Raw genomic sequence first — 22,910 nt, 5'->3', positions numbered from 1 at the left:
GCTCCAGGTTGTTCAGCTTTACAATGGGTGGCACCACTGCATGTGCACTGCAGACACAATCATGAAAGAAGTGCGTGTGAAAGGGGGTGGAAATAAACGAGAGGATTTGTGTTTGGATAGAGGGCTTTTAGGGATAACTTACAAATTTTTCACAGTTTACTTTCAGAGGTCCTTTTCAAAATTACCACTACACAAAGACTGCTTTACAATTTGTCATCGCAGGCCTACTTCCAACAAAGTAGGTTTTGATGAAAGTATTTGTAAAAGAATGTACAAAGGAAATTACTTTTAAAATATCAAACAAGTTATTAAGCACATATTAAGCAAAGCAGTACCAGTTTCCCAAACTACATATAATTTTTCCTAATAAAAACTGGTATGCCAAGAAGTCTGATTAGAATATGGAGTTGTAAAAATTACAGTTCCATGTGTATATTCTATATGTACATTGTATATGTACACTAAACACACCACTGCAAGCACACAGTGCCAGATACCAAGAAAACAGCTCTGCTTTGATGACTAGAAACCACACCCTCTCCAGTCTGTTAGCCTTGCATCTTAACACACATCTCTTTAAAAGCTATTTCAGAAAATTGGTTAACTCCTCCCTGCCAATCCAGCAGTGCTTAAGTGCTCAACAATCCATTATTTATGGATTTAGAAAGGTTTTCTTGTCTGTTTTTAAGGGCACACAGACGTTTAAGCACTTAAACCAGAGATGGTGATGTCGGAAGCTTCTGAAGTTAAGTTTCATACAAACAAACAGCTACACATCTCCGTCCTCAGGTTTATTTCCGGTGGTTGTATTCTGCTGAGCTCCTATTAGCTCCTAGAGAGCAAGCAGCAGCACACTGCTTCTTGGGAATGGCTGGGTGTCTTGTCCCACGGGTCACAAGAACCCCAGACTCTAACAGACCTTGGGACCCAGGCCAAGGTCTCCGTCGCTGGGCATTCACCCTGCAAAGCCGGGCACCTTAGCTCAGTGAGCTATGGAACAAAACCTAGATTCAGAAATGACACTTTTTTAAAGAGCTACAGTTCACATTGCTCGGCTCAAGAAGGCCTTTAAAAATACAAACCAGAACAAAACCCTGCTATGGGGAAATCATCCTTACTCATTAATATCTCCCTGTGGTAAAAGGAACTTAACGAAATTGACCTAATGTCAGTGCACCTGTTGTGAGGTGACTGAATCCTAAGTCTGTCTTCCCCAAAGACAACAAGAGCTGCTCCACCTTTGCAGATCGATGCTCCTCAAATCCTAAGACCCACTAGTCTTACTGTGGCTGACTCGCAGCTCTGATTTTTTCAGACCTGCCTCTCAGGTGCCTTCATGCCTGTTTTTCTGCCTGTAGTCTGGAAACCAGGACTGCATGTTGTCCCAAGGGCTAGTTTTGAGCCAAAGTTCTTGCAACTCTTAGAGAGCATGTTGGGATAAAACTTGGTGCAAACTCGATTCCCAGGCAGCTCTCTCAAAGCCTGCTGAGACAGAGATACTGCAGGTGAGTGAGTCCTCAGCAGGCGATGACAGCTACAGGGCCTTCACAGAGGCAAGACTAGTTTGAGAGCTTACAATGTAAGAATAGTCAAGGACATCCCATCTGGACAGCTTTCCAAAGCAACCAAAATACATCACCTTCAAAAAAACCTCCTGGCAAAGAAACCTGTAGATCCTTCCTAACAATATCCCAGATATTAAAGAGGAAACTTCCCCTTCTTGGAGTGCTGTCAATGAGGGCCAACTGGACTGCCAATTAGAAGTCATGAATTACTTCTAGGACTGTACTGTCCAGCCCTTTCCATCTTCCCTTCACAGTGTGGAGGGTCGCCAGTTGGACAGACACACTGAGGCAAGGAGGCAAGAGCTGGGCAGAGGTAGCAAGATCTCAGGGCAGGAGTGGAGGGAGTGGCTGGCAAGGCTGGGACACTGGCTACAATCTCGATGCTGGAAAAGGTGCTAAAAACACAGCAGGGAAGGCTGTGAAGAACCCTGAGGTGCCAGAGGTATCAGGACCAACACATGGCTTTTAAGTAGATATACAAATCGGCAGATGTGTATACATACACACAGATACACTTCCTAGCTGTCCACTAAGAGGGCCCAGACACAACACACCCCTAGCAGTGAGGTCTCAGAGCACCCAGACCTTGGTTTCTAAATGTCATCTATCACTAAAGAGGATCAAGGCTTCTTGCAGAAATGCTGAATCCAGGATTGGAAAGGGAAAAAATGCCTTTCCTTACTGCTTTTATCCCTGCCCTGCTGAGCCCCCTTATACCCTGTAGCATTTTTCCATAACCTGCTCACTTTCGGTGCTTCTTGCAGTCCAACCCACAGGCTGGTTTTATAGTGAACCACATTTATGAGCATATTCTAAAACGAAAAAATAGAAAACTACCAGCCCCACTCCTCAGCCAGACTAGAATGCAACGCCTCACCTTCACTCTTCCAAGCGCGAGCCCGCCTGAGGGAAGTGACCAGGAAGCCTCTCTCCTCTCGGTCATTTCTTTGGGTGACAACGTCTGGTTCAGATGAGAGGCGCCTCCCTTCACCCGGGCACCCACTTGCCCCTCACTGGCAGCAGTGCCCCCCACGCCATGCTTCCATGCCCTCACATCTTCCCTTACTGCTTCAGTTACTGCTCGACAGGACCAAAAATTCATTAGTAGCTGTTTATTGATCAATGGTTTGATATAAAGTTATTTCAGAGCTTCAGAATTTTGCCCAAATGGAATCACAAGCATTACAAAGTTTTTTTCTTAAAAATAAAAAAAGTATAGGGGGCAGGTTGGGAGGGACCAACCTAGCAGTAGTGGCATTTAAGAATAAATTAACAAAAAAAATTTAGTATTACTATTTATTGGTGACAAACACTAAGTTTTACTTACATTCCATGGGGAGAAAAAATTCCAGCGTAAACAATGAATCGAAGCAGTACTTAACTCGCAAGGCTACCGTGCTTTTCATCTGGACCGTACGCAGGACCTCGCTGCACACATTTCTGTGTACAGCAACACGACATCAAAAGCAACACAGTTACAGAGATAAACGTGGGTCATTCTTTTCAGCCCTACATGGAGATGTAATCAACAGTATAAAGCACTCAAGGAAAATCAATCTGCAGTTGTAGATGTGCTACATGGATGGAGATCATATCCTGTAGTGTAGTGAAAGCTATGTGTCTTCAAGAGTCATATATATATATATATATATATATATATATATATATATATATATGTGTATGTGTGTGTGTGTGTATATATATATATACACACACACATATATATATACACACACAATTTTTTTAATCTTTAAAACAAAGATCAAAGTTCATTTGTTTAAGTCCTGTTGCATTAACAAAAATAAAATAGAAAAGGAACCAAATGATCATTTAAAGTTTAAAATTCCTAAATTGTCCAATTTATACAACTATGGGAGACTTCAAGGTTTCTGAGAAGTGCAGGACTGTTTCAGCTAAACCAGAGGGCACACAATTTTCATCACTGAAATGGTCCTGGGTTAGTCCAATGAAATAAAAATGTATAACCACATACACACGGATATGATCTTTGCCGGTTAGATTACTGATAAGGTCAGTCTCAGACAAGTTTCTAAACTGTGCTATGTAACTAAATACAACTGAGAAACTCTCAAATGAAAATTTTATATAGTGTCATCTCAATCAAAAGAAAATAATGAAACTAAGAATACGTATCTCTTGGAAGAGAGCAGTGGTGACGGCGTGGGTACCGCGGTAGGTGTGGGCCAGAGCACGCCGAGAAGGTCAGCTCAGGCTGAGTAGGAAGCATGTGATTTTCTCTGGTGCTTTCAGCTCTGGGGCCAGACTAAGGCCTCACTCCAGCGTGGTGTCCAGGGTTTGTCCCAAAGTGTCTGAGTGAGCCAGTTTGAGAAGGAGTCGTGCTTTCTGTTTCTTCTTTCACACAGCAAGGAAAAAAAAAAAAAAACCACCCCAAAAACCAAAACCAAAAACCAACCCCCCCCCACCCTAACCAAGCGCTAGGGTGCCTGGGGCGTGGACCCGCTGGTTTCCCAGTGGCGCCAGGGTGCCCGGCAGGCCTGCCCGGCCCCCAGCAGCTGCTGCTGCGTGAGGAGAAACCATAGCACAGGCGAGCGGCCATGCCGCTGCCTCCTTGGGGCCCCACCTTCTTCACCACTGCTGTCTCCAGTCCTTTACCCATCGTGTCTCTCGGCCCACTGGAGGTATCAGAAGTTCCAAATTTTCAAAGCAGTTTCAGTATTTTCAGTATGTATGTTGGGATTTTTCAATGGTTCATGGCCAGGTAAGGTTCAGCACCTCCCACACCTTTAAGGAAGAAAAAAACCAAAAATGACCCAAGTTTTGAAATTTAAGACAATTAAGCCATGTTACAAATGAAACTAGCAGACATCGAGAAGTCCGATAGTTCAGGCCCCAGTTTATGATAACTGGATTAAGGTCTTCCCAGAATACACCATCAAGTGAAAACAGCAAAGAAGAGAATGGGTATGTATGTTATCTCTAGGAGGAAAAGGAAGAAAATAAGGAAATAAATGTATCTGCATAAAGAAACATACAGGAAAGGTACACAAGAAACTAATACAAATGTGATCTCTGGGTGGGGTGAAGAGAATGGTATGGATGAGGACTGCATGAGGGGCAAGACGTTATCACTGTGGACACCTTTTAAAATAATTCTGACTTTTGCACGATGTGAATGTATGACCGATTGAAAGCTAAAAAAAAAAAAAAAGGGCTTCCCTGGTGGCGCAGTGGTTGAGAATCTGCCTGCCAACCCAAGGGACACGGGTTCGAGCCCCAGTCTGGGAAGATCCCACATGCCGCGGAGCAGCTAGGTCCGCGAGCTACAACTACTGAGCCTGCGTGTCTGGAGCCTGTGCTCTGCAACAAGAGAGGCCGCAACACTGAGAGGCCTGCGCGCCGCGATGAAGAATGGCCCCCACTCGCTGCGACTAGAGAAAGCCCTCGCACAGAAACGAAGACCCAACACAGCCAAAAATAAATTAATTAATTTAAAAAACAAAACAAACAAATTAAAAAGAAGCAGAGCTCTCTGCCCAAAACTTGGAAACCTTTCAGGGCAAAGGGACAGAAAGTGACTAAGACAAGTATTTCACTACTAACTTGAGCAGACAATTTGAATTTAATGCAAATGAGGAACAGAACTGCCTTTCCATGTAGATCAGCTCACTCACACAGACATTGGTCCATTTCCTGTTCTTGGCATCTCTGTATTTTGTTGGTCCAACTCAGACAGCAACTTTAAAATGTTCAGTGCAGCCTAGCAGGAATGAAAAGGGAAGTCAAACCACGGCCACCGCTCAGGACCACAGTATACAACACTGAATAGCGAGTCGAGGGCTTCTCCTACTGCCCAACAAAACAAGTGGTTCCACTAAATAACCCTTTCATGTTTGAATTTTTAATTAAAAATATAAATTAAAAAATGTTATCCATGGTTACCTCACTGAATCACAACCTCTGTTAATTTTATTATATATTGCCTTCTAACATTTTTAACCTGTGGTCACCAGACTACAAATTTTATATCCCGCTTTAAAATAAAACCGTATCATGTTTCCGTGTTAGAATACATTACCCTCGGTGACATTAATATGATGGGTACATTATATTACATCAGGTGAATATACCACAGTTTATGTCAATTAATTTAATCAATTCCTTTTCTTCATTTTAGTATTTCTTACAATAATCATTTCATCTGAACAGAACACCAAAACAAGGGGCTTTCTAAGTTGCCAGAACTTGGGCATGCAATTTCTTGTTCTGGTCAGAGATGAACTGAATACAGTATCTGGATGCGTTCCAGGACCCAAGTCCACCTCTCAGGTCAGCAAGGGAAGAGAGGAGAGGGGTTGGCCAAAGCCCATGAGTTCTGATCAACAGAATGAGAAATCAAGCCAGTAACCTAAGAAAAGTCCTCAGAAATATGAACCCTGTAAAACAATCAACTGTTCTCGAAGTCTGCAGGAGAATCCTTTTCCTGTCTTTCTGAGGCCAGCAACGAGCTGGAGCCAGGCCCACCGCGGGGGGTAACATACCATATCGTGGCAGGACTCCACATCCTTTCCGATACCATGGCTGATCAGGGGCGGCTGAGAGGAGCAATTGATAAGAGATACGAATTCGTTCTTGTTGTTTTTGGGGAAGTCTTTGTATTCAACCTAAAGGGGAAAAGAAAACTGAGGCAAGGACAGGAAGGCGGGGAGTATGAGCCCGGCACAGGGCTGCGGCTCTGGGCCCAGTGAACAGAGATGACACCTCTCCCTGGTCTCAGCCTGACTTGTCTACACCAACTCCTGCTCAACAGGCACAAGAAACTCACAGCGGGGTCTGCGGATAAGGGGCACTGAGGGCTGCAGGCAGGATGCCAGGGCCCCAGCTTCCAGAATCTTCCAGGAACCTAAATGTCTACTCAGAAACCCTGGTCTGGAAGAAGCCATGTCCTTTCCTGGCAGGTAGAAAAAGGGCCAGCACAATGAATCTGTTCTCACTGAAGTCTAAATTTGTAACTACCACTGGATTCGAGGCTTTGTCATTACGGTTGGCCTGGATTCTTAAAAATTACCAAAGGTTGAGGATATTCTCTTACCATCTAGGGTTCTAATACTTCCCGTGCCTCCTCCCTTCCTCAGGACCACTCTTTACCATGCTTCCCCCAACCATCCCCCGAGACAAAGAACTTGACTTAAAAAACAAGTTACTTAGTACTGAGAGAAACCAGAGATGACCGCACTGAGGTACAGACCACACAGCTCAGACCCAACAGTTACCTGGAATCCCTGGACTCTGGAAAGATAGTCCAACTGCTCTGAGGGTCTCGTGAGAGGTCCATGGGGTACGTGGCCTGAAGAGATGTTATTCTTTAAAATGGTCTCGGCTGTAGGCGAGGTGCCCCCATACAACAATTCACGGGCTATCATGGCAGTTACCGTGGCCTTGGCAGGGTTCGGAGCTACCCTGGTGAACTCTCTGGTGTGATGCCCTTGACTGACTCCTACGGCCTGGGCAACCTCAGGCACCATGGGAAGAATTCCAGCAGGCAGCTGCTGATGACTAAGATAAGGCATCCTGAACTCATCCTCTTTATGGCCTGGGGATGGACAAGCAGACAAATCAACTCAAGTCCACGCATGCCGCGTGGAGAGATGCTGTAAAACCCCACGCTGGCCACCCCCCCCCCCCCGGCCCCAGCACACATAACAGCACAGGGGTAATGCAGAACCAAGCACTGACCACTAACTCATTACCTAGGTTCCTGCTATTACCAGGAACCACGCAAAGCCCAGAATCACAGTCAGATCAAGACAATATTAACTTCACACTTACTAGTCCCATTTTCATCCCCAGAGCCAGGTTCAAAAAACGTTACTTTTCTTCCATCCCCTGGTTTCTTTATGGGTGTCTTAAAAAAACACAAAAAAAGGCCATGAGCATCAATCAAACTGTTGAAAACTTAGTTCCTTCTGTCCAAAACTCCAACCAGCACTAATCTTAAGTTTTATAAACTTTTAAACGATGAGGGCACTGGCAAAAGGCCCTCTCCCAAGGCCCCACCACTGGTCTGCTTGTGCCGCCAATGTGCCCACAGCAGAGCCCCCTGCTTTCTCCCAAAGCACACTCTCAGCCATGTCAGCCTGTCCATGAACAGCATCTAAGGGATGGGGCCTCTGTCCTGTGCTCACGAGAGGGGAACGTTTAACCAGAAGGACCCTGAAGATGTTAAATCGATAGAGCTGACCAAGAAAGAAACTTTTGGGGGCTTCCCTGGTGGCGCAGTGGTTGATAGTCCGCCGATGCAGGGGACACGGGTTAGTACCCCAGTCCGGGAAGATCTCACATGCCGCAGAGCGGCTGGGCCCGTTAGCCATGGCCGCTGAGCCTGCGCTCTGCAACGGGAGAGGCCACAACAGTGAGAGGCCTACGTACCACAAAAAAAAAAAAAAAAAAAAAAAAAGAAAAACTTTTAGGTTGATGCTAAATAATTAAATAAACAAAGAATATTTCCTGGAGCACATGTCCCACTAAAAGATAAAATGACATAACCAAAGATAACAAATGCTGGGGGAAAATGTTACTAGATAAAAATTTGGGGGCTTCCCTGGTGGCGCGGTGGTTGGGAGTCCGCCTGCCGATGCAGGGGATGCGGGTTCGTGCCCCGGTCCGGGAAGATCCCACATGCCGTGGGGCGGCTGGGCCCGTGAGCCATGGCCGCTGGGCCTGCGCATCCAGAGCCTGTGCTCTGCAACGGTAGAGGCCGCAGCGGTGAGAGGCCCGCGTACCGCAAAAAAAAAAAAAAAAAAAAAAATTTTTTTTGCCAAACACAAAGGTCTCCCTTCTGAGAAGACAAAGCTGCCTATGATGCTCTGTAAGATTTTGGAATGAAAACCCCCAAAGCCAAGTCCAGGATCTCTACAGATTCTCTGATGAGTGTTTGGGATCCCAGTTATTAACTATGTGGCCACAGCTGCTGCCATTTCTCTCTGCTGACAGGACTGACAGACACGACTCAATCAGTCCTGGTGTTTTCACGTTTATCCTGAAAGGACCATCCAGTGACTGGAAACAAGGTCGGCCAAGGCTTTCACTGAGGGTACTGCTTACCAACCTTGGCAGAAGTGCAATTTTCAATATGGGATCATTTTTGTCTAATGTTCAATTCATAAAGTGAAAGAAATCCCAAATCGAAACTATGGATTTGGCCCTGACTCTATTATCACACTGTCTCAGTGTCCCAAGCGTGTTCCACAGCTAACAAAAGCCTAAGGCTGATGAGTCTTTTATGCAGGACTCACTCTAAGAGCACAAATGACAGAATCACACACGCATTAATTTCAAGTCCAATTAATTACCCGTCATCCCACAAAAGGAGAGAAGCTGCCCTCCACCAAGCATCCCAGACCACAAAGATACTGAAACAGTAACGACTTAACCCAGCACCATGCTTGGAGCCATGGACATGCAACTCCCCTTCTGACCACATTATAATGAACCAAATGCTAGGACCCTGCTCAGCCGGGCTGCTTTACTGCCAGGAGGATGAAGCCTTGCCCTGAAGCTTAGCCCTGGAGGAGTCAGAGTCCTGAGTTGAGAAGGTCATCTTGCAGTTAGAGAGCAAGGACACAGAGCCCTGAGCAGTCACCTTCTCCTCTGATTTGAGGGCTGGTTTGGTGGGCTGAGCCTGTGGGACTTTGAAACCAAGGATTTCCAGCATGTTCTCGGCTGCATTGCGTTTGGCCACCTTCTTATTGGTGCCTGATCCTTCTGCAGTGTGGTTTCCCACCTTCACCTGCATAAAGAAGGCAGAACTCAGATCAGGGCTTAACCCTTTAGAATAAAGACTGGTCAGGAACTGAAAAGAACCCAGAATGGTCAGAAGATGGATGGCTTAACAGTGGTGCCCTGGAGCTGGCTTGGACCAGCCTGTGAGAGCCCATTATGAAATCCTGAGGAATTTGGAGAGGTGGCTGTTAAAGGTAGCTATTATTAAACACTAAAGTATATAAGCGTATAATTAAACTAATTATTTTAACAAACGGAATGAATACTTCAAATTCATCACTTCCTAACTGGACTCCAGTTTACAATTGTCTATGCTTTTGAGATTCTTTACACTTGTATGTGTATGGTGTCAATATGCAGCTACACATCTCTTTCCAACTCAGACAGAAAATGGCCACAGTGACAGTACTTACACCACAGAAATCTGCAACTACTACTTATCAAGGATTAAGTTATACTGTTGACTGTCTATTCTTAAGCTTAAGTGATGGAGAAAAGGTTAATAATGCAGATTAATCTTTAAATTGTTGTCAAGTCTGCAGCCATGACGTAACTAATACAAAAAACTGAAACTTCCAGTCTTGGAAAAGTATTATCTGATTCAGCAAAGAAGCCATTCATATTGTTTAAATGAGTGAAGTTCTGACATGTCTTTGTTGTTGATGTAAATAAAAATATCAACCAGTCCTCATGCTCGTACCACAGTCATTCAACAATGACAGACGCAAACCTCCTTGCTGAACCTGAGGGGAATAAAGAGTTCACACGAGTCTCATTCTGTAACGCTGCTATTGGTGACTGTCACGCAGATGTATGAAATTTACAAGAGTATTAAGTATTTTTTGTAAATTGTATGCTACACTTCCTTCTTATCAGTAAAATTTATAATATACACATATGTACATATAATACGTGTGCATATACATGTATAGCCTCCACACACACTGCCTTTCCCTAAGAGTTGGCTGTTACACATACTCCAACACACATCACTGCTTACCATCTCCTTCCAAGCTGGTCTTGACCGCAGACCAAAACCAGAAGCCCCGTCACGAAAGAGTCAAGGAAACCCTCCCTGGCTTGTGAAGAGGGGCCTGGGGTTGAATCCCAACCGGGCATCTACCAGCCGTTTGATCCTAGGCGAATTACTGAGCCTCTCAACAAACTGCAATTTTCTCTTGTACATGGAAGGGTCATTACTCTTCCTGCCCTCTGACTGCAGAGGTGAAACACACCAGGCTAACTGATGGTGCTTTATAAGCTGTAAACTGCTATGCAGAGTGAAGTATTCTGTTTTTCACCAGAAAACACTATTAAATTCAAATCAAACATTCAGGGCTTCCCTGGTGGCGCAGTGGTTGAGAGTCCGCCTGCCAATGCAGGGGACACGGGTTCGTGCCCCGGTCCGGGAAGATCCCACATGCCGCGGAGCTGCTGGGCCCGTGAGCCATGGCCGCTGAGCCTGCGCGTCCGGAACCTGTGCTCCACAATGGGAGAGGCCACAACACTGAGAGGCCCGCGTACCGCAAAAAACAAAAAAACAACAAAAAAAAAAAACATTCAGCTGCCCGTATGAATAACTGTTTAATAAGCTGAGTGCATGGAGAAACGCTCTGTACAAATCTGAGGCGTGAACCCAACCCCCGGACTCCAGGCTCTACAGAAGGATCAGGGGAAGCAGAAGCAGATCCTTTCTATAATTCATAAAGCTTCTGAGAAGAACAACAGTAACTTTCAAGAAGTAACAAAGAAAAAAGTTACCCACGATTCCCCCACTCCTCTAAACAGGCGCAGTGAGTCCAGGCTCCTACCTGTTGATACAGCAGCATGTGTGCTGTGCAGACAAGCACGTTTTAAGGCGTCAGATTAGTGCAGGCAACGTGGTCTAATAACAGTGACATCTGGCGGCAGGGAGTGCCCACTGGACCTGGCCTCCTGGGGAGAGGTGTCCGGCCCCTGGACTACCTCAGGCCCTGAGACAGGAGGCGGTCAGAGAAGGGCCGCCCACAAGCCGGCTGACCCACCTGCATCACAAACTCCCTGCGGCGCGGGAGGCCTCGCTCAGTGAGGAGGAGGTATTCTGGCTCCTTCTCCTTTTTTGCCTGCTGGATCTGGGCCAGTCTGCTAATCGGGTTCATCCCCTGGCCGTACTCCGGGCTGCTTTGTAGCTGAGGAACAATGAATGTAGAAACCATGTGCCGTGTTAGTCACAGTAAGGACCTTGCCTATTCAGAGACCAGGACATGACAGCTGATTACTTCTGTGTTGTTCTAACGGCTCAGAATTAATCAGATCTGTTTTAAACCTTTTTTTAATTGAAAGATGCCTAATGATTTTCTATGATCGCTCTGAGGTGATTTTAAGGTCTTCTTAGCAAACCAACATCACCATTTACTACGAGTAGGCAAGCATCATTGTAACGTCTGCTTTTGAACAATAAATGTCAACATATGACAGTAAATGAAGAGGTAGAAAAAACATAACAAACTCTTTCTAAAACTTTCCAAAAGTCTACATTATAAGGATGGGTTCCCAGCTTTCTTAACAATGACTCAAAATCCAGAAACCATATGCTAACTTGTGTGTGAGAAAAACTTGGATTTTGATACAACATGAAACGATACTGACAATCAGAACGGATCCTGGTGTTCGTAACTGTCCCCGAATGGACCCCTGTCCCTTCTCTGGGTGGGTGAGAGAGAGTATAATTTTTGATAGGTCCTTTAACGTGACTCAAAAATAAGAAGAAGGTGTATACGTCTGACGCCTACGCCTGCCCCAGACATCTCCCCGCTCAGGAGTCTCCCGCGCGTTCAGAACCGCGCAGTGGGCAATGAGACAGAGGCGGCACAGTTTAACTGTTCTCCCTGCAGACGGGCAGCGTGGCTGCCAACACACAGCTTCTCACTGTGACCGCACCCAGCCGGGCGTGGCCGCCTGCGGAGGCCCCCACTGAACCCAGCACGGTGTCCCTGTCGTTGCCTAACCTGGGACTCCTGTGGGAGCAACCCAAGGTGGCCCCTGTAAAGGCTCTCCAAGGCCGGGCCTGTGCCTGCCAGCTCCCGACCTCCTTCACCAGCCTTCTAACCCCCCAGCTGCCTTTGGGCAATGAAAACGCCCTCTTCATTCAGAAAAGTCCTTACCCTGACTATGCATTTTGTTTTCTTTTTGATTCTGGGCTTCACTCGCTCAACTGCAGGCAGGGGTGGCAACTTCTTCAGCTCCTCAAGCACAGCTATAGCAGCATTTTTCTTTGAAATCTTCTTGCTCTTCCCTTCACCTTCCCCCACAAACTCCCCAACCGACACCCTGGTCACAAAGCTCTTCATGTGGGGTGGGCCACTCTCCCGGGCAACCTGTTTTAGAGGGAAAGACTGAGTGAAAGCGTGACAGGCACTCATTACCAGCTGCACGGCACACTGGTTAGCACACGAAACACAGTAAAAGGGGAATTGAGGACAAGACCCATTAAATGAAGGGAGTGTAAACACTGATAATCCTGAATGCTTTCTCTTCCCATTTCTCTTTTTCCCCCCAAACTTGTTAATGTTCTCAGGTCTGATGAGTCCAAAACAGACATGGAATAGGGAAACATTTTCTACTCCCGCCCACCCAGGGTCACAGACTGTCCTGAGTGTAGTGAGCTCCCCTGCAAACGGCAGAAAGGAAACTGGCCCAGCAAAGCCCAGAAATAAATGCAGCACACAGAGGTCAAGTTTAATATTTGCTCTGAGCTGCCAGCCAAGATTGAGCTTATTAAATACTGGCTGCTCTACAGCTGTAAAAAGGAATAAGAAAATCTCCAAGCACATAAAGTGATCCCCAGTACACAGTAACTGAAAAAAGCAAACTGCAAAAGAGTGTACAAAGGGTGGGGGGGGGGTGTTAAATCTATGTATACATATACACACACATATAAATAGACACACAAGTGTGTGTGTTTATATGCTTATTTTTGCAAAAAGAAACTCAGGAAGGCTAAAGCAGAAACCAATGGAATCAGTTTCCTACAGCAGGTGGGAGGGACTGGGGTAGAAAGGGGACGAGATGACACTTCTGAATATATCTTTTTGTGCAGCTTTGACTCTTGGAACCATTTAGTATAACACATATTAAATATATAAGAATAAGTCAACAGAGATGGGGGAAAATACTAAAATATGAACATGAAACCTAACTGTAATTAAAGTGATTACATAATCACACAGAAGGAAAATAAAAATCAAATCCAACCTACATGAGCCAAGATACCCTTGAAAAGAACAACTGAGTTAGCAGACTTAAACTGCCAGATTTCAAGACTTTCTGTGAAGTTACAGCATCTACAACATCATGGTATTGTTTAAGGATAAACCAAAAGATCAATAAAACAGAAAAGAATGTAGAAACAGACCTGCACATAGATGGTCTTGATTTTTGGCAAACACACCAAAGCAAATCCAAAGTCTTTTTTTTATAATGACATTGGAGCAACTAGATATCCACATGGGGAAAAAACTGAACCAAGATCCTAAACTCAACCAAAAACAAAAATTAACTGAAGCTAGAACACAGACCCAAACATGAAAGCTAAAACTATAAAGCTTTCAGCAGAAAACATAGGAGAAAACTTCATGAACATGAGGTCGGCAAAGAATTCTTGAACACAAAAAAACACAAATTAGAAGTCCTCAAAATTAAAAACTGCTCATCAAAAGACAACATTTAAAAATTAAAAAAGGGAACTCATAGAATGGGAGAGAATATTTGCAATATATGTACCAAACAAAGGAATTATATCCAGAACATTTAAAGAATTCCTACAAGTCAATAATAAAAAGACAAATATTCAATTAAAAAAATACTTCAACAGGTACTTTTTGGCAAGGATGTGTAACAAGTGGTGGGAGTGTAAATTGGTACAATCACTTTGGGAAATAGTTTTGAGAGTTTTTATAAACACCTACCCTTTGACTTAGCAATTCTGAGTGCACATGCACCCAAGAAGACTTATCAACCTTATTTATAATGGTTCCCAACTATCCAATATCTATCAATAGGACAATGGATAAATTAAGAGTTTTATATTCATACACTGGAATACCATTCAGCGCTAAACTACTGATACACATGGATAAGACTTAAAAGCATTCTGTTAAGGATAAGAAACTCGACCCAACAATCCATATTATATCTTTTTTTATTTAACATCTTTATTGGAGTATAATTGCTTTACAATGTTGTTAGTTTCTGCTGTATAACAAAGTGAATCGGCTATACGTATACATATATCCCCATATCCCCTCCCTCTTGCGTCTCCCTCCCACCCTCCCTATACCACCCCTCTAGGTGGTCACAAAGCACCGAGCTGATCTCCCTGTGCTATCCGGCTGCTTCCCACTAGCTATCTATTTTACGTTTGGTAGTGTATATATGTCAATGCTACTCTCTCACTTCATCCCAGCTTACCCTTCCCCCTCCCGGTGTCCTCAAGTCCATTCTCTACGTCTGCATCTTTATTCCTGTCCTGCCCCTAGGTTCATAAGAACCAGTTTTTTTTTTTTTTTTTTTTTTTTAAGATTCCATACATATGTGTTAACATACTGTATTTGTTTTCTCTTTCTGACTTCCATATGACCCAGCAATCCCACTACTGGGCATATACCCTGAGAAAACCGTAATTCAAAAAGAGACATGTACCACAATGTTCACTGCAGCTCTATTTACAATAGCCAGGACATGGAAGCAACCTAAGTGTCCATCAACAGATGAATGGGTAACGAAGATGTGGCACATATATACAATAGAATATTACTCAGCCATAAAAAGAAATGAAATTGAACTATATGTAGTTAGGTGGATGGACCTAGAGTCTGTCATACAGAGTGAAGTAAGTCACATTACATCTTTTTATTTATATGAAGTCTAAGAACACAGAAAACAAAATCTATAGTGATTACAGAAAGCAGCTTCTTCTGGCTGGAAAGGAGCACAGGGACTTATGGAGGTTATGATAATGTTCTGTATCTTGATCTGGGTAGTGAATCATGGGTTTTTACACATGTTAAAATTTAATGGGCTGTGCACTTAAGATACATACATTACTGTGTAATAGACTGTTAGCATAGGGAAAAAAAGAATCCAAGCAAGTTAGGAAAACAATGCTCTGAATATACACATTCAGTGTAAAGATAAAAAGAACTGCAAAGATAACTTAAACTTGGACTTCCCTGGTGGCGTAGTGGTTGAGAATCCGCCTGCCAATGCAGGGGACACGGGTTTGAGCCCTGGTCTGGGAAGATCCCACGTGCCGCAGAGCAACTAAGCCCGTGTGCCACAACTACTGAGCCTACACGCTGCCACTACTGAAGTCCACGCGCCTGGAGCCCATGCTCCGCAACAAGCAAAGCCACTGCAATGAGAAGCCCTCACACCGCAATGAAGAGTAGCCCACTGCAAGCAGAGAAAGCCCGCGCAGCAATGAAGACCCAATGCAGCCAAAAATTTTTTTTTCTTTTTCTTTTGCGGTACACGGGCCTCTCACTGTTGTGGCCTCTCCCGTTGCAGAGCACAGGCTCCGGACGCGCAGGTTCATTAGCCGTGGCTCATGGGCCCAGCCGCTCCATGGCATGTGGGATCTTCCCAGACCAGGGCACGAACCCGCGTCCCCTGCATCGGCAGGTGGACTCTTAACCACTGCGCCACCAGGGACGCCCGCCAAATTTTTTTTTTTTAATTTTTTTAATTAAGAAAAAAAAGGAAATGTTCTTCAACTGGTAAATGCATGAATAAGTTGTGGTACATCCATACAATGGAACATTATTCAGAAATAAAAAGAAATGAACTATTGATACATATAACATAGGGACTCAAAATCTGCATTATGTTAAGTTAAAAAGCCACACAAAAGGCAACATACTCTTGCCAGTAGATTTGTAATCTTGCAATCTGGAAAGATCACAAACTTCCAAATGGACAACACTGAACACACTGTATCTGGCTGGCCATTTGTTAAAAGGTGAGAGGCCTGAGGGAAGGAACAGTACAAGGAACTTTGGCCTTTGTTAGCATGATTTACAATTATGGAAAGGTCATGTCTGGGTTGTGTTTTCTAAGATGGCTTTATATTTTTATGTGCTCCCTCCAGGCTTCTCAAAATGTTATTACTCATCCTGTTAAATAAATAGATAAAGGGAAACCCCAAAAGGGGAAAAAAAAGGCAATAAATTCTCTAATTCCATGTACGTAATATTTTGAAAATAAGCAAAACTGTAGGGACAGACATCAGATCAATGGTTGCCCAAGGCTGAGGATGGAGGGAAGGGACTGACTGCAAGGGGACACAGGGGAAACTTTATGGGGTGAAAGATGTTCTTTATCTTAATTGTGGTGATAGTTATACAACCATACCATCAAAACACATCAAATTACATACTTAAGTGGGATGAATTTTACTTTATGTAAATTATACCTCAAGGAATAGGACTGCACAGCCCCCCGCCCCCCACACCAAGAAAAGCTGATAGAGGCATATCAAAGGATACAGGAGCTAGTCTGAATGGCAAGTTGAACATCAAAATGATTAGCAACAATAATGGAGTAACACTTTGAATGCATCTATACTAATATAAATTAATATAAGGCAGGAGGAGATTTTCTTTGGACATGCAGAAAAATCAACGCTTGACATCTGCCACAGTAATAATTGGTGCTGGGAAGAATTATCAATGACTGCTAGAAACACTGGGGAACTCTGTAAGGGCATAGCCTTCAAGCATCTCCCCACAGGTTATGGATTAACTATAAAGGGAAAGGAAGTCTCCACAGAGTGGCACACATCTGGTGTAGGCAATGAAACTAACATCACTAACACTCAGATAAAATGACGTCATGTGCTGCTGAGAACCAACATTACTTCTGTAGCGTTCCCTGCCAAAAAACGCACAACTCGAAACTAATCCTGACAAACCCAAATTGAGGGCCATTCTACAAAATAACTGACTTTTAAAAATACCAATATCATATATACAGATTGCCAACAAACACATGAAAGAACGCTCAACATCATTAATCATTAGAGAAATGCATATCAAAACTACAATGAGATATCATCTCACGCCGGTCAGAATGGCCATCATCAAAAAATCTACAAACAATAAATGCTGGAGAGGATGTGGAGAAAAGGGAACCCTCCTGCACTGTTGGTGGGAATGTAAATTGATACAGTCACTATGGAGAACAGTATGGAGGTTCCTACAAATAGACAAACTACAAACTACAAATAGAACTACCATACGACCCAGCAATCCTACTACTGGACATATACCCTGAGAAAACCATAATTCAAAAAGAGTCATGTACCACAATGCTCATTACAGCTCTATTTACAATAGCCAGGACATGGAAGCAACCTAAGTGTCCATCCACAGATGAATGGATAAAGAAGATGTGGCACATATATACAATGAAATATTACTCAGCCATAAAAAGAAACAAAATTGAGTTATTTGTAGTGAGGTGGATGGACCTAGAGTCTGTCATACAGAGTGAAGTAAGTCAGAAAGAGAAAAACAAATACCGTATGCTAACACATATATATGGAATCTAAGGAAAAAAAAAAAGGTCATGAAGAACCTAGGGGCAAGACGGGAATAAAGACACAGACCTACTAGAGAATGGACTTGAGGATATGGGGAGGGGGAAGGGTAAGCTGGGACAAAGTGAGAGAGTGGCATGGACATATATACACTACCAAACTAGATAGCTAGTGGGAAGCAGCCGCAAGGCACAGGGATATCGGATCGGTGCTTTGTGACGGCCTGGAGGGGTGGGATAGGGAGGGTGGGAGGGAGGGAGACGCAAGAGGGAAGAGATATGGGAACATATGTATATGTATAACTGATTCACTGTTATAAAGCAGAAACTAACACACCATTGTAAAGCAATTATACTCCATAAAGATGTTGGAAAAAAAAAAAAACAATATCATAAAAGACAAAAAAAAAAAAAAAAAAAAAAAAACGCTGAGGAACTGTTACACATTAAAGGAGACTAAAGAGATGCATCAGCTAAACGCAATGTGTGATCCTGTACCAGACTCAAGACCAGGAAAATACTTTCTCTAAAGGACATCATGGGGACAACTGGCAATATGTGAATCTAGGATGTATATTAGGTAACAGTATTACAGCAATGCTAAATTTCCTGTATTGACAATCAGATTATAGTTATTTTAAGATAATGTCCTTGTTCCTAAGAGACACATACTGAAATATTAGGAGTCAGAGGGCATGATGTCTGCCACTTGCTCTCAAATGAGTCAGCAGAATGAAAAATAGAAAAATATGTACATTTACAGAGAAAAAAAAGCAAATGTGCTAAAATGTTAACCACTGGTGAATCGATGTGAAGGATACATTCACTGCCCTACGCTTGCAACTTTTCCATTGGTTTGAAATGTTTCAAAATAAAAAGTTGGAAAGATGGCTAGGAAATCTGTGTGAACCCAAGAACTGGCTGTGCTGTGCTCAAAGGTGAGAAAGGGAGGCATCTCAGAGAGCGGCCTCACTGCCCTACAAAGGAAGAGGTTTGTTGGGAAGAGCCCTGCTCCCACAGGCGCTTGCAGACTGATCTTAGAGAGCCCCCCAGGGGGCTTCCCTGGTGGCGCAGTGGTTGAGAGTCCGCCTGCCGATGCAGGGGACACGGGTTCGTGCCCCGGTCCGGGAAGATCCCACATGCCGCGGAGCAGCTGGGCCCGTGAGCCATGGCCGCTGAGCCTGCGCGTCTGGAGCCTGTGCTCTGCAACGGGAAAGGCCACAACAGTGAGAGGCCCGCGTACCACAAAAAAAAAAAAAAAAAAAAGAGAGCCCCCGGGATGCCCTCCCACACTGACAGCCTATATTCCAAATGCTCCCTCCTTGAACAGTGCTCTCCGCGTCCTCAGATGAGACTCGAAAAGTAAGGGTAGCCACCCTGATGGCTCACTTCAGATTCACAGTCCATCCTGGTCGCTCAGCAACCATTTTCATTGTCTGCTCACATCATAATCCCACCAACCTACACCTGCAGTTTAACCTAGAATGTATTTAGTGGGATCAAGTCACAACTGCCTCCCAGTGACTGTATCAACCAGCACCGTAACATTTTCTAACTAAAACTATGTATTTTATCACAAACATAGCTGTATACATTTTTCTGAAAAGCCGTATGAATGGCTCCTGTATTCTCTACTGCACACTTAACTCAGCTTCCAACATGACGTATCTTACTATCTGTCAAAAAAAAAACAAACCAAAAAACTATTCTATTCATTTATTCAATAAATATTTCCTGAGCATCCAATATAGGCCAGGGAATCTTCCAGGTGCCAGAGACAGAACTGTGGGGAAAAAATAAAAGCTTTGCTCAACCTAATAATGGAAGCTAATATGAACTTTTGATATGTGAGAGCTATTTAATATAAGCACTCATATTAACAAACTCAGTGACACTACCTACACACAGACTGTCACGTTTTAAATTATTACCTCAAGAGATATTCACCACCACAGGGCACTCCCAGAATTTCTTTTGTGACTACCTGACAATACCCTGCTAAGTGTTATATATTCCTGAACAGAAGTATGAAAGCCAAATCTAAAACCTAAACAGAAGTATAGGTAGGACAGAAGCAATCTGGTCCCCAAATCCCAAAGAGCAAAAATATAAAATGGCAATCCCTCACTAAGGTCCAGAAAGCTCTGTGACTCTCAGGCAAAGCAGCAATTGGTGTGGGCGGGTGCCAAGCTTAACAAGGATCTAGGGCCCTGGCCCCAGCAGTCACCTCTGTAACCCCTAGGTGACCCGAGAAGCCAGGCATCTCCCATTCCCACAATCTCTGTACCCCTCCCTCCAATCTTTAAACATCCATTCTTGTGCCACACTAATCCCTCAGCAGGAGGGAAAGAAGCATTTCTTCCCTTTCCCGAAACAGGTTCCCAGGGAGACCGTGAGGCTTCTCCGGGTGAAGCTCCCAACTAGTTCCCACTCAACAACTAGCCCTATTATTCTGTGTGTCCCCTGTCTCACTGCCTCCCCAGCCACCATCTCCCACCCAGAACAGAGGCAGAAAGGCTGGAAGGGATGTAGGGCCAGGTAAGATGCCAGCCCGAGAGCCATCTGGTGCACTGCACTCTGGAAAGGGGACAATATAAACTGATCCTGCCTGCCAGGAAGGGGCAGGGATGGGTGTGGGGGGGGTGTGGGATGGCCCTGTGAGCCAAGTGCTGCTCTCTACCCCCACCTGTGCCTCATGGCAACAGATGAGTTTGGAGGTCAGAAATCACCATCACCATCACTCAGCTGATGGCATAAGGACTGAACTCAGGAGCCAGTTTAGGGCACTAGTACATAACAGAAGAAGGTATATATTTCATGAGAGTCAGACATGAAATTTGGGGATCACCTAACTACAAAATTATTTTACAGGACAATAAACTTCAGGTAGACTTTTTTTTTTTTTTTTTTTTTTTTTTTTTTGCCGTACGCGGGCCTCTCACTGTTGTGGCCTCTCACGTTGCGGAGCACAGGCTCTGGAGGCGCAGGCTCAGCAGCCATGGCTCACGGGCCCAGCTGCTCCGCGGCATGTGGGACCTTCCCGGACCGGGGCACGAACCCGTGTCCCCTGCATCGGCAGGTGGGCTCTGAACCACTGCGCCACCAGGGAAGCCCCAGGTAGACTTTTTTAAAAAGAAATAGGCCAAAAGAAGTTAATGAACCACTTAAAATTGTTTTAAGCAGATGTCCCACCTCAAATTACATTTGCCTGAAGTAACAAATACGTTGAGTTTTAAAGCTCTTTGGAAGACTAAACCTATCCTCTTTATAACTTTGAAAGACCAAATAGTTGATAAAGAAATCTATTAAAACACAACCTTGCATAACCAAGCACAGAAATCAAAAGAAAGAATTTGCAAAGAATTTTTGAAAATTATGGAAACTTTAAAAAAAATTCCCCCTTACTTGCCTAACCTATTTGGACTCACTGTGTCTTTGAAAGAAACACATACTAAATGTACTTTATTTTCCATTTTGAACTAACAATCATTAATTGTTGTTTTTAGGCCACAGTCTCCAACAACAAATGAGGTTATTAAATGGGTGAACTAGGAGGCACACACTGGACAATGACAAAACTTATGTCTTTTTAACAATTACTCTGACATTTTTAGGGACCATTTAAGGAGATTCTTAATATTTGGAGGGTAGCAGATGCTTTTGAGAATCTTATTAAAGCAACGGACCCTCCCGCCAGAAGAAAACACATGTGAACAACAAAAGGATCCCCTTCAGACCATTTTAGGAGGTTAATGGACCTACAGAGGCCAGCTGTGGACCACCTAGAGATCCGTGGCTGCCCTAGGAATAAATACTGCTTTGTTAAATAAATATAAAGTTTGAATCTTCGATGGAAAAATCAAAAGCTTTACAGACAAGCAAAAGCTAAGAGAATTCAGCACCACCAAACCAGCTCTACAAATGCTAAAGGAACTTCTCTAAGTGGGAAACACAAGAGAAGAGAAGGACCTACAAAAACAAACCCAAAACAATTATGAAAATGGTCATAGGAACATACATATCGATAATTACCTTAAACGTGAATGGATTAAATGTTCCAACCGAAAGACACAGGCTTGCTGAATGGATACAAAAACAAGACCCATATATATGCTGTCTGCAAGAGACCCACTTCAGACCTAGGGACACATACAGACTGAAAGTGAGGGGATGGAAAAAGATGTTCCATGCAATTGGAAATCAAAAGAAAGCTGGAGTAGCAATACTCATATCAGATAAAATAGACTTTAAAATAAAGAATGTTACAAGAGACAAGGAAGGACACTACATAATGATCAAGGGATCAATCCAAGAAGAAGATATAACAATTATAAATATATATGCACCCAACCTAGGAGCACCTCAATACATAAGGCAACTGCTAACAGCTATAAAAGAGGAAATCAACAGTAACAAAATAATAGTGGGGGACTTTTAACACCTCACTTACAGCAATGGACAGATCATCCAAAATGAAAAAAATAAGGAAACAGAAGGTTTAAATGACACAATAGACCAGATGGATTTAATTTATATTTATAGGACATTCCAACCAAAAACAGATTACACTTTCTTCTCAAGTGCACATGGAACACTCTCCAGGATAGATCACATCTTGGGTCACAAATCAAGCCACAGTAAATTTAAGAAAACTGAAATCAAGCATATCAAGCATCTGTTCCGACCACAACGCTATGAGATTAGAAATGAATTACAGGGGAAAAAAACGTAAGAAACACAAACACATGGAGGGTAAACAATACGTTACTAAATAACCAACAGATCACTGAAGAAATCAAAGAGGAAATCAAAAAGTACCTAGAGACAAATGACAACAAAAACACAACAATCCAAAACCTATGGGATGCAGCAAAAGCAGTTCTAAGAGGGAAGTTTATAGCTCTACAAGCCTACCTCAAGAAACAAGAAAAATCTCAAATAAACAATCTAACCTTACACCTAAAGGAACTTGAGAAAGAAGAACAAACAAAATCCAAAGTTAGCAAAAGG

At 43.6% G+C, this 22,910-nt stretch overlaps 1 protein-coding gene across 9 annotated transcripts in view; it reads right to left on the bottom strand.

Moving 5' to 3' along the window:
* Positions 1–2,662: 2,662 nt before the first annotated feature.
* The window catches only part of STAU1 (staufen double-stranded RNA binding protein 1), a 90,801-nt gene continuing 70,553 nt past the window's right edge, over positions 2,663–22,910 (bottom strand). For 6 of the 9 annotated variants that reach the window (XM_032605226.1, XM_032605219.1, XM_032605221.1 and 3 more), the window contains 8 exons: positions 12,470–12,700; positions 11,351–11,494; positions 9,187–9,333; positions 7,374–7,449; positions 6,818–7,137; positions 6,086–6,208; positions 5,219–5,304; positions 2,663–4,328 (listed from right to left, as the gene is read on the bottom strand). In XM_032605226.1, the coding sequence (XP_032461117.1) occupies positions 4,313–4,328; positions 5,219–5,304; positions 6,086–6,208; positions 6,818–7,137; positions 7,374–7,449; positions 9,187–9,333; positions 11,351–11,494; positions 12,470–12,700 (1,143 nt within the window). In that variant the 3' untranslated portion in view covers positions 2,663–4,312. The remainder of the gene's footprint in view (positions 4,329–5,218; positions 5,305–6,085; positions 6,209–6,817; positions 7,138–7,373; positions 7,450–9,186; positions 9,334–11,350; positions 11,495–12,469; positions 12,701–22,910) is intronic. The other 3 variants (XM_032605220.1, XM_032605222.1, XM_032605228.1) reach the window with 1 other exon arrangement.

This window comes from Phocoena sinus, chromosome 15, assembly GCF_008692025.1.
Source record: "Phocoena sinus isolate mPhoSin1 chromosome 15, mPhoSin1.pri, whole genome shotgun sequence".
NCBI classification, from domain to species: domain Eukaryota; kingdom Metazoa; phylum Chordata; class Mammalia; order Artiodactyla; family Phocoenidae; genus Phocoena; species Phocoena sinus.
Note: the sequence above shows the minus strand (reverse complement) of the source record. Positions and strands in the feature narration are given on the sequence as shown.